The 12,528-nt window shown below is 42.0% G+C and overlaps 1 protein-coding gene across 1 annotated transcript; it reads left to right on the top strand.

Annotated features, from left to right (window-relative positions):
* The first annotated feature begins 2,183 nt into the window (after positions 1–2,183).
* Positions 2,184–11,534, top strand: noxa1 (NADPH oxidase activator 1). The gene is made up of 16 exons (XM_021606552.2): positions 2,184–2,427; positions 2,996–3,176; positions 3,269–3,351; positions 3,570–3,678; positions 5,116–5,253; positions 5,524–5,631; positions 5,738–5,797; positions 6,271–6,308; positions 6,770–6,908; positions 7,935–8,006; positions 8,450–8,537; positions 8,753–8,865; positions 9,641–9,801; positions 10,009–10,114; positions 10,332–10,455; positions 10,573–11,534. Exons 2-16 carry the CDS (start codon positions 3,003–3,005, stop codon positions 10,716–10,718), a joined length of 1,659 nt encoding a protein of 552 aa, XP_021462227.1. The 5' UTR covers positions 2,184–2,427; positions 2,996–3,002; the 3' UTR covers positions 10,719–11,534.
* The last annotated feature ends 994 nt before the right edge of the window (positions 11,535–12,528 follow it).

Raw genomic sequence — 12,528 nt, 5'->3', positions numbered from 1 at the left:
AGGTTTTTCCTTTGTGTAATGAAGAAGTAGCCCTGTTCAAAACGAGGGTCACTTCAAGTGTACTGTTTGATAGAGGCGCATGACCAGAAAGGTAGCGTCAGTTTGTTTTCTTCCTGTATTGAACACAGATCCTCCCGTCTTCAATTTGATCAATTTATTACTTTAAAAAATACCTAAAGTTGTATTACAAAAGTAATTTCAAATGTTTTGGCAAAGTTTACAGGTAACTTTTGAGATATTTTATAGTCACGTTGCGCAAGTTGGAACCGGTGTTTTTCTGGATCAAATGCACCAAATAAATGGACATTTTCGATATATATGGACGGAATTAATCGAACAAAAGGACCATTTGTAATGTTTATGGGACATATTGGAGTGCCAACAAAATAAGCTCATCAAAGGTAAGGCATGATTTATATTTTTATTTCTGCGTTTTGTGTCGTGCCTGCAGGGTTAAAATATGGTATCTCTTTGTATAGGGAGGGGCTACCCTCAGATAATAGCATTGTTTGCTTTAGCCGAAAAGCCTTTTTGAAATCTGACATGTTGGCTGGATTCACAACAGGTGTAGCTTTAATTTGGTATCTTACAGGTGTGATTTCATGAAAGTTTGATTTTTATAGTAATTTATTTGAATTTGGCACTGCAATTTCACTGGTTTTTGGCCAGGGGGGACGCTATCTTCCCACATATCCCAGAGAGGTTAACAAAGGGGGAGTGTGCTTATATAGCACTGTGTCATGCCAGGGGATGGTTTGTGTGGAATATGAGGTTGCTGATGATCCCATTTTTGTAATAGTCATCCAAAAGTGTCTTTTGATTTTCCATAAGAGCTTCATTTTGTGATCTTTTCTTGCCTTATCATTCTTTACATACACAGGGTACTGTATTTGAATTACCTCTGAACAGCGGGAGGCAGCTTCTAAGGCCTCTCCATTTGGTTGGAGTAGACTATTCGACTCTCCATTGTTGGGCAAAGGGCTTTGACACTTCTCATTTGACACGTCAGTGCTAATTGAAGTTGTATCAAGATGGCAGCCTTAATTTAGCGTTCAGTCCTTATAAAGTGATGTAGTGTATTTGTCTTCTAATATAATAATATAATAATCCTTGGTAGTTGTAAGCCTTCCAGGTGATTCTGTAATTCTGTCCAAAATCAGGTTGTAGGTTTTGAGTTTTGATTTGGAGTAAAGATTATGTGTAGAGGGTAGCATCCTGTATATGTTCCTGACAATAAATCCAAGTTTATCTAACTCTAAACCTATGTTTTTTTAAGAAAATGCTGAAAAATGCAGGAGCTCATCTGATCATGACCTCTCTCTCTCTCTCTCTCTCTCTCTCTCTGTCTCTATGTATCTCATAGACAAAAATCATTTGTCTATGATTAATTAATATGATTCCTCAGGGATAGGTATTCATAAAAAAATGCATAGTTTACTTAAACATATGTTTCATTTCATTTCTAGAGAAGCTAGAAACCTCATCCCCATATTATTACTTACCCTCTTGCTCTTTTGCACCCCAGTATCTCTACTTGCACATCATCATCTGCACATCTATCACTCTAGTATTAATGCTAAATTGTCATTATTTTCGCCTCTATGGCCTATCTATTGCCTACCTCCCTACTCTCCTACATTTGCACCCACTGTACATAGATTTTTCTATTTTTCTTTTCTTTTGTGTTATTGACTACGTTTGTTCATGTGTTGTTGTTTTTGTCGCACTGCTTTGCTTTATCTTGGCCAGGTCGCAGTTGTAAATGAGAACTTGTTCTCAACTGGCCTACCTGGTTAAATAAAGGTGAAATAAAAAAAAATAAAAGCTGAACCTGTTCTTTAACACGTAGCTTGTAAAACAGTTAAGCCAACCATCATTCAATTGGAAAGGTGAGCGCTCAAAGAAAGCAGCTCTGGTAGACAGGTAAAAACCCAATGGCAAATATATTTTCCTTCCATCTTCCTCTTCTTGAACATCCATTTAAAGTCCCAAGTTTCAAAGTTCAATTTGAATTACCAGAATGTAAGTGAATGCATCCTTGTTTCATAATGAGTGTGTTATAAAAAGTGTGAATCAGCCATGACCTAAGTCAACCTCAGTGGGTGTGTGCCTTCAACTGTAGTCTCGCCCTTTGTGAATCAGTAAAAATTTGTAATTGAAGCTATTGTGTTCTTGCTATTGTCACTGTCACAGCCCAGGTGCATTCCGTGCCTTGTTTGCTTGCTCAACCTCCCCACCCCAGGGAATGCGACTGACTTCCTTGTAGAGCAGGGTTGTGGCTCACTCACTGCTGTCGCCAAATTATGCAGCTTTCCCTACCATCCTGAGGGAGACTCAAGGTGCTCAGGTGGAATACTTTACCAGGAACCTATAACTGTCCATAGGATTCTCTTCTTGTTTATGTTTTAAGTGTTAGAGGGAGAACCTGTAAGTAACCATTTTTTGTATACATTTAACAATGATTTAACAATGATTTAAATACATATTTAAAGGCAAGATATATTTAAGGAAGTCCTTCTAGCTTGCATGTGGTTGATTAATACATGTGAAAGACTGGCATACTCTTTAAAAGTCACCCAATCAGAATCTCCCTGCTGTGTCTGCTGAGTATGAGCACAAAGCTGGTTGTTCTTGTTTAATGATGAAGATCAGCTAATTATTTTATTTGTTGTGTTATCCCCCCTTCTTCTTAAAGGCTACCACACTAGTTTGTCCAGTTATTACATTGTAGGCCTACATGAAATTCTCAGAGTAATCTCGTTATTTTCTTCATTGCACTCAGACTTGTCAAGGTTATCGGTTAATTAGGGAGTCTGGGTTTTGAAAAACCACAGGGGCGATATAAACTACAATGGCTCTATATCAAACATTTAAAAGTGTGAAAATGGATGTACCCCATTCTCTTTAAAATTGCAGTATACAATTCTTCTGCTTCCCACTTGTCCTAAATGTTTTGTGGTATAACTTGTCCTTTATATAAAACTTCATACCACTGGAGGAGGATGTTGTACACAGAGTTTTTGCGGTTGTGGGATGAGGCGGTAAAGGCAGTGGATGCCAGAGACTGGCAGGGAGCCCTGTCTAAACTCAACCAGATCACTGAACCTACCTCCCGGACTCTGTTTCTGACCGCCTCTGCTCACCTCGCCTTGGGGCAGCTGGAGCCTGCCATCCAGGTCAGTCTGGAGGAGAGTGATTAATCAATATCTGGAGTGTATGGGTGTGCACGTGTGTGTGTCATATTTATCTGTCACCCTGTGTTGCCAAGGCTCTAGACCAGACCATAGCAAAGGATGAGCGACTTGCAGTTGGCTTCTTCCAAAGAGCTGGAGCATTCATGATGGCTAGCAGGTAAGTGATCACTGTACAACATTATGGTTCCTCTTAGGTCTACTGATGTTCTGTCTTTTATTAAAGTAAACAACAGGTTGAGTCTGTACAGTTTTTAGACATTGGTTAACCTATGAAGGCAAATGACTGTTTATTCATTCTTTGGATTACAAGAGACATTTAGCTGATAGCCATTATATCTGACATCTCCTTTCTGCTGTGTGTGGGTATGTGTGCAGGCTGGAGGAGGCTCTGAATGACTGTACCTCGGCTCAGAAACACATGAGAGGGAACATGGTCATTGATTACAAACAGCTGGGGCTACGCTACAAGCTCTACAGTTGGCAGGTACAACAGACTTACACCATGCTCTTAAAAGCGTACACTTGTATCATGCTAACACCATGATCCCATAGGTGGACTTGTATCATACTAACACCGTGATCCTATAGGTGGACTTGTATCATACTAACACCATGATCCTATAGGTGGACTTGTATCATACTAACACCGTGATCCTATAGGTGGACTTGTATCATACTAACACCATGATCCTATAGGTGGACTTGTATCATACTAACACCGTGATCCTATAGGTGGACTTGTATCATACTAACACCGTGATCCTATAGGTGGACTTGTAACTTATAGGTGTAGACTTACACCACAGTCTTATAGGTGTACATATAATTACATTCTGTATTAGAGCTCTAATATAATAGGATCTCTGTGCAGGTGTAGTATTTACCTTATATGTGTGCACCAGGTACCAGTAGTAGAGTAAAGTATGATTAAACAAGATTCTAAATGGATCTATGGCAATCCAAATGTATATAGTGTCAGATATAATGGTGTCAGATATTTGAATTAAGTTTGCATCCCAAATGCCACCCTATTCTCTTTAAAGGGCACAAATGTTGGTCATGTTACTTGTTATAATAGGGCTCTTGTCAAAAGAAGTGCACTATATAGGAAATAGGGTGCCATTTAGGGTGTACACTGAGAAATATGAGAATATCCCCAGTTCCAATATGTCAACACTTTCATTGTGCAGTTCAGAAGCCAGATACACCACCTGGTAGGGATCTTTGACAAAGCCTCATTGAAGGAAGGGGGGAGGGAGTTTCCGAGGTTACACAATATTAAATACCTCTCATAATGAAGATAAGACATATTACACATTCCTACCCAATGTTCACCTGTGGCTGTGTTTGTCTCAATCTGGGCTACCGACTATGTGTCTGTCTGTCAGGCGAAGGCATTCTTGACATAGGAATTGCATAGGAATTTATTTCCCCAAATCTATCCGCTAGAACAAATGTGTTTATTGTCTTTGGTTTATTAACCACATTTGTGAGACCTTTATTGATTCAAGTTGAATTACGTATTGTCTGTAGCACCCAGACAAATCTATATCTTTTTGTTAAGAGATGAGGCGTCACCAAAGTTTTCAATTGCAGCATAATTTAGCTCTCTCATGGGCTGTTGTTGAGTATTACTTGTCTGTGTGAGCATATGGAGAGTGTACAACAAGATCAAATCAAACTTTATTTGTCACATGTGCCGAATACAACCTTACCATGAAATGCTTACTTAAGGGCTTGTAGTGTTGTGACAAATAAAGTTCAATTTGATTTTGTTATTATGGCACACTATTCCTATACTGCATTACTTTTGACCAGTGCACATAGGGCTCTGGTTAAAAATAGTGCACAAGATAGGGAATCGAGTGCACTATATAAGGAATAAGGTGTCAGTTGTGACAGTCTCTCTATGGTTGTCCAGGTCTTGTATAATGCAGCAGCTGTCCACTCTAGACTGGACCAGTTGGACAAAGCCCGGGACATTCTGATCTCAGCCTCCCAGGAGAAAGGAAGATGGGGGCGAGGAGGGAACTTGGAGGTGGCTTTAGACATGATCTCTGTAAGTACACGATCAGAAACATTCACTGAAGACATCGGAAATCTCCCCACATAGAACCAGAGGTTGTTTCTCACTGATCAAGTCACATGGCCAGGAAAAAGTCCTGGCTATATCCCCACATAGTCTTTTGACATTGGCATGATGGTGTGTGGTGTCCTGTTCTACATGGCTACATTTCTCTTTGTGCTGAGTTACTCTCTCTCTCTCTCTCTCTCTTTCTCTCTCTCTTTGTGTGTGCGTGTGCATGCGTGCGTGTGTGTCCATCCCCAGAGGGGAGAGGTGCTGCCTGTCCTCCTGGTGCCAGAGGGGCAGGTGTTCCGCCCCAGGAAACAGGACGTAGAACAGCTGGGAGAGAGAGACTTCCTGGGCAAACCAAAGGTACAGTAAATCCACACCACTCTCTGTCTCTGTGTGTGTGTGTGTGTGTGTGTGCGTGCGAATTGAATCAGATTTAATCACAGATTGGCCTTTCCTGTGCTTTCAGGTCATTTCCTCTATGATTCCCAATGATGACTTTGGTGGATTTGAACCTCTCAGGGTTCAGGTAAGGCTGAATAATGCTGTTTGAACAGCATTGGAATTACACAGAACCTTGTGTGCATCCCAAATGGCACACTATTTCAGGGGTCGGCAACAGGCGTTTTTTTTAAAATCCCTTCAAATATTAGAAAAAATACAGTTTTGGGTTTAAAAAAAATGACTGTAAAATTACAAGAAGCTCAGCAGAAATTGACTTTATTTTAGGACATCTGTTCCCAAGTATTCCCCCAAATAAAAAAAATAGACATACTGTATGTCTCAATGTGATTAAGGTATGAAATGATTGTTATTTTCAAATACAATCTCTTTTTGGGATTAGTTGTGGTCAATTTGCAATGTACACATTATTATTATTTTCTGACCCCCACCCCACACCCAAGTAGTGCACTATAAAGGGAATAGAGTACCATTTGGGACATAGCCCAAAGCCCATGCCTTCTGCTTCTCCCTCTGACTGTGACTCTGTCCTCTGAACAGAAACCTGGATACTACGAGCCCAAGGTGGATAGAGTGGAGTAAGTTACATTATTCACATTGATATTTAATTATGTTCCCAAAATGAATGTCATTGGAGCAGGAAAATGAGCAGGGACATCATAGGAAAAGCTCAGAGCTGGTATTTGAATCCAAAGAAGATAATATGGTGTTAATATGGTGGGTTGAGTGACATGGTGTCCAAAAGTAAAATTGGGTGAGTTTATTTTTGGGGCGGCAGTGGTTAGAGCATTGGACTAGTAACCGAAAGGTTACAAGTTCAAATCCCTGAGCTGACAAGGTACAAATCTGTTGTTCTGCCCCTGAACAGGCAGTTAACCCACCGCCATTGAAAATAAGAATTTTTTTTAACTGACTTGCCTAGTTAAATAAAGGTACAATTAAATTAGGTTTTTTTTCACTCTCTGCACTACAAGTGAGAAAAGCATGGTAGTGTGCATGTTTACCCTTTACTTCTAATGGTGTATTTGCCTCCCCGTAGGGATTCTCGCTACATGTGTCTGCGTACCCCTTACATATCCGGGGGCCCTGGTCAGCTGACGGTGCCAGGGGGAGCCATGGTGTTTGTCTTCAGTGATATGGAAAGAGATGGACTGGCCACGGTCATACACGATGGACAGGTGAAAGACCCCTGTAAACTAGTGGTCGCTACTCCATAGTAGAAGCTAACAATGATGCTTGAATTACAAAGCACATAAGAACAATGCAATACTTCCACATTCCAGACGAGGCTGTGCTGCCCACAAGAGCTGTCTGGCAATTGATAGGCTAGTAGGCTATTTATAGCTGTATACAGTATTTAACTGATAGACTATTTATATTACACATTGGAACTTGGACTCCATGCTGTCGGGGCTATCCGTTCCATCACTCGTAGGCTTACCAGTGTTCACAGAATGGAGGTTGCTGTCATGAGCGCCGCTGGGTCACTGGCAGTCATCAGCTTGGTTTTCTGGGAGAGGAGGAGGAGAAGGAGGGACTATCACTAGAGGAACTGTCACTATTCTTGAGGGGAGGAAGAAGAGGAGGAGCAAGACCACTCATTGCCGGGCAAGGGCAGCAGGGGCTCTGTCGGGAATGGGAGGCTGCTAGTGCTAGCTGCTGCATAACTAGGTCAACTAGCTACCACCTGTGATGGTGTTTCGTAATTCGAGGACGAGGTGGTAGCTTTGATGATGCTTATCCTCAGTAATTCGGCACAAGATTGATTTTTTACAGCGTTTTTGTGCACCACCTGGTCTTTCTTGCCTTTTGTTTATCCATCTTGAACAACGCACTCACTCCACCCTGATTCATTTAACTTTTTTGATACTTGATAGCCAATCAGGTGAGAAGGCCGAGGCGGCCGAGAAATAGGCTAATTAAATGCATGACAACTATATTGTCTGTCTGCCTCACCTACTACCATCTACTGACTACCGACTGGACAACACAAACACTTCGCTTGCTACGTGTGGAAAGGAAAAAAATATATTTATAAAAAATTTACAAATAAATTGGACAACGGGGACTGCGGGGGTTTCCACTACACCAGTGCACCTACACCTTTTATTGTGGCTTGTCTTCTTTCTGTATGATTGTGTATCTATGCCTTTCGATATTTGGTTACCACTCATCTTTCATTTTGAATTTCTTTCTTCCTTTAGAAAGGACTTGTCCCCATGACACTGCTAGACCCAGTGGATATCAAGAAGTCCAAAGGCAGGAGAAATAATAAAGTAAGATTTTTTTTTTTCTATTATTTTACAAAGACAATGTCTGTTATAGAGGTGAACTAAATGTGCCACTACATTTAGGAGCAGCTTCATTTACATTTTATCAAATCTGGGCTATTTAATCTCTCAATTTTCAATTTTAGAGGAATGCTGAACAGAGCTTTATCTCCACTGTACCCCCCCGGGACTTAGTGGGGGAAAAGTGATGTGTCAGGGAAGAAGTTGCTGTATCACAATGTACTAAAGTTGCACCTGCTTAACACTTCTAGATGTAGAGGACAGACAGGCTTGTTGAATTCCCTTGGATTTTAACGATGAGGGAGCGAGGTGTCATAAAAGGAATAGCAATTATTAGCCCAGCCTCTCTGGATAGTTCACTGCTGTAATAGAAAGCACAGAGAGAGATCTGTTACCTTGACTACCCTGTTCTGATGTGTCCTCCACAGAGTATTCCCAGTGGGATCCCCCTCCCACCGGGCCTCAGGCCGCCCACTCGCCCACAGAACCAGCCCAGCCCCATAGCATCTCCTCAGGGTAGGCTCAACTCATTTAACCCCTCTGGCAGAGGACAGGACAAGGGGATGGAGCCAGGCCAGAATCCATCTAAACTAAAGCACCTTTTGTTGTTTATTTAATTATAACAGTCGTCATTCTGGCATGCCCATGTACAGTACTACCGGTATAAATTTGATCATTTTGAAAGCCTCTTCACTGAGTGTTTTAATGTTGTAACTGTAATTCATCTGCAGAGAGCCCAGTTAGACAGACACCACCACCATCCTATGCCTCTGCCACCTACCCACCAATCAGTTCCACACCGCTACGCAAGTACACATCCACAGTAGACAGCCCCACTGAACTGGTGAGTAAAAGGGCCTGACTTAATCAGTGTTTGTATCTGAGTTTGTAGCTGTTAATCACCAAAAAAAAAAAACGCACAACAACTACAATGTGAGTTAAAGAAGCATGAGAATGCAAGTATATACAGGTCAGTGCCAGCACCTTATTCAATGTGCAGGTGTACAGGAGTAATCAGTTGACACCCACAAACTATGTTATACTATACTTCCTTCCAGCTGGGTTTACATATACATTATCCTGATGGAGTTGTGTATAAATAGAAAATCATTTTATGACTCATAAAGTGTTGTAGTGGTGTAATGAATAGAATGCTGATGATGTGCCCTGATTAAGTCCAGAGAATGCCTATGGGGGGGAGATGTCAGATAAAAAAATATGTTATTTTGTGCCTCAGCATGTCAGTGACCTGAATTTTTTTCATAAGAAGAAATGACCTCTTAAAATCTCCCTGATGCCTGTGCCAAAATGTAATGGACTTCTCGTATGAAGGCTGCTATACTTTCCAATATGATGCCTGACTGGCTGGCTAGGGGAAAGAGAGGTTTCAGTGAGAGTGTTCTACACTAGACTAGACTTCCCCATCTCTGTCCAGGCAAAAGCTGCCAATCCAGTTATACTGTCAGGAGATACATTTTTTTCTGAAAGCTTACTTATGATCATTCACTCATGTTTGTTTCCTATACAATCATGTAGAAAGTGCTTTTTGCAGAATTTGTTTTCGTTTTTTTTTTGTGCAGATACTTCCCATGCCATAGAATTTACATGTTTTCTCACAGGATCCCACTTCACCCCAGGGAGCAGAGGCTGGGTCTGTGGTGGTAAAGGTGCATTACAGATACACCGTGGCTCTGAGTGTCCCTTTAGGCACGCCGTACGATGACCTACAGGAGAGAATTGCAAACAAATTGGGGCAGCCAGCCTCACACTTGCGCCTCAGGTAACTGCAGACCTGCCAACCCATTTCTGTCATTTCAGTGCTGCTATCGCACTAAAAATATAACCACTCAACCTCATGTGTGTCCACTTTACCCCCCCCCTCTCTTCCTCTCCCTCTCTCCCCCTCTCTTCCTCTCTTCCTTTCTCCCATTCCCTCTCCTCCCCTCCTTCCTCCTCCTCTTCCTCTCCTTATCTCCTCTCCCCTCAGACACAGGCAGCATGGCTCCCAGGTGCTGAAGCCTCTGGATGGGGAGGAGGGGCTCAGGGCCCTGCTGGAGGTGGCAGAGGCAGGCAGAACCACACTGTGGTGCCAGGTGAGATCCACAGGGCTCAGGCAAAAAGTATTGCAGCATATAGGGAATAGGGTGCCATTTTGGACAAAGACCTATAGTGTATCCCTCTGGAATAATCAATAGTACAATATACTGGATGTAGCACAGGGCCATTTTAAATTTAAATTCATCAATGTATTGTGTGGCTAATTTCTGAGTAAAAAATAACTTGTATGTTCCTCTGCTCTCCCTGTGTCAGACTGAGGACCGCCTGGACAACCGTACCATTCTCTACCAGATGGTGGCACTGTATGACTATGCAGCAGAGGGCCCAGAGGACTTGGAGTTCAGTGAGGGAGACTCTATTGACATTCTCAGTGAAGGTAATGGAGAATGAGAAATTATGAAGTCTTGTGCTTTTTAAGTGCACAGTAAGTACGTAACCTCCTGTTCTGACAAATGACTCTATCCCCCCCCTCTTTTCCCCGTCCGTCTACCAGTCAACGAGGAGTGGCTGGAGGGACACTGTGCTGGTTACATTGGCATCTTCCCCAGCTGTTTTGCCTACCGGGAAGAAGAGACCCCCACAACCAGGGGTGCAACTTTCACTGGGGATGGGGGGGGTCATGTCCCCCCCACATTCTGAAATGGCATTTTTGGCCCCCCGAGTTGTATCATTGCAATGTGATACAAAAAGAGGCAAAGGTGTGCTTTAGGACCATGCCTCCGAGTGGTCGGGTAGGCTGTTTGGAGTGTTCAGCCAGCTGGATTTAGGACCGCTTGGATACCACAGAGCAGGCTGACAGGCTGTCTGAAGGCAAAGCTTCTGGAAGGCTGGCTGGACCGGCACAGGAGAGTTGAGCATAGTTCAGTGTGTATGTGTTGCGCTTTTTCACAGAGTGGTAAAAATTGGCTACTCTTTAGGCGACTGATGTAACTGACAAGGTAGCTAGTGTTTATTCGCAGTGCTGAGCTAGTATTGTAACTGACATGTAACGTTAGCTACTGAGGTGAATGAATTAGCTACGCCAGCTAGTACTGTAGCTACCACAGCCAGGTCAGTTCTAGCATCTAGCTATCTATCAGCTAGCGATATGAGGTGTCTATTATTACTATCTAACAGCAGTTGTTTGTATGGAAATGTTTTTTAGCCTTCGTTTTCTTCTGTTTCAACAGAAGTAAATGAACTTGTCAAGCTTTCACAACTTGATGTATCATTAGAAAGAGAGAGCTGGCAAAAGGTTGGCTAATGTTAGCTATGATTTTTGACTCAATCACACTAGACCTGAATCAAATGATGAAACCATCAGCCAAATGATTGAAAATTGATATTCTAATGTTTTTTCAGTGCAATGTGAGTTTTTATTAGTCAGTATGGCAATGTAACTTTATTGATCTGTCAGTTTCTCTAGCTAATTCCCTGCTTTTCACACTGACACAGTAATAAACAGCTCTAACATTACAGTCTCCACTGTCATGGTGCACAGTAGAGGTCTGAGCGGGACCGATTTCTTAATCTGCAGGTTTTCATATCGCACTCCACCTGCAACCGCCAGCACCGCTGGCTTTCTGTCTGACTCCCACCTGCTACTGCAAGAACTTGTCCCAAACCCAACCACAGTCCCTCAATGTTATTTTAGGCATATGTGACTCAGATTACTTGCCAGCCATGGTCCCAGAAATGTTGTGCCCTATAGGCAATATCAGATGCGCAAAAATAACTTAAGAAATAGTTTAAATTACCAAAGATTCGGCACATGGCCATAATATTAGGTTATCTGTATTACTGGGCAGCCAGTATGCTAGATGTAGTTTGAAGAGAGCAGAGTAGGAGAGACTTGCACTTTCTCTTGAGCTATTTGTATAGCCTACCTTTTAGGAGTTGGAAGATTATCAGAAGGAGAAATGTGGGTGATCTATTTCTAGGCAATGTAGTAAAGTATTTAGGAAGTACATTTCCTCGGATAGATAACTGCCCCGTGCTTCTTCGCCCATGCATAGGCTATAGCCTACTCTATTTAATTGAGACCACACACGCACCTGATGTCGCAGGTATGGCTACTGAACTTGAAGCAGCAAGAATTATGACAGCTACACTTCCTACATTTTGCATAGGCCTATAGGATATAGTCTAGCATTTACAAGGCAGAGACAAATAAATGGATAATCAATAGTTATTGAAAATTAAAAGGTTCAACGCTCGCTTAACACAGTAGTCTAACCTTTGCGCGTGTTGTGTGCCTTTTCTTTTTTCCTCAATGATGATTCCAAAAAAATATTGCACTTTGACTCACGTTGGTTGAGCGCCCTCCACTTCTTTCCATTATCAAAGGCCTATTTACTTAGACACTGTAGTAAACTACAGTCTAATCATGTTTAAGTTAATTTCATATTTCAATTAACTACCACGTGATTCTCCACCCATGTATGCAGCCTACTCTATTTTAACGAGACCA

This window comes from Oncorhynchus mykiss, chromosome 6, assembly GCF_013265735.2.
Source record: "Oncorhynchus mykiss isolate Arlee chromosome 6, USDA_OmykA_1.1, whole genome shotgun sequence".
Taxonomy (NCBI): domain Eukaryota; kingdom Metazoa; phylum Chordata; class Actinopteri; order Salmoniformes; family Salmonidae; genus Oncorhynchus; species Oncorhynchus mykiss.
This window is presented reverse-complemented; position numbering and strand designations above follow the sequence as displayed.

Bases quoted from the DNA above. Each gene is read 5' to 3' on its own strand.
- noxa1 (XM_021606552.2), top strand. From the start codon at position 3,003: ATGTTGTACACAGAGTTTTTGCGGTTGTGGGATGAGGCGGTAAAGGCA. The intron at 3,352-3,569 runs GTAAGTGATCAC...GTATGTGTGCAG, and splicing joins GCATTCATGATGGCTAGCAG to GCTGGAGGAGGCTCTGAATG. The intron at 8,866-9,640 runs GTGAGTAAAAGG...GTTTTCTCACAG, and splicing joins TAGACAGCCCCACTGAACTG to GATCCCACTTCACCCCAGGG.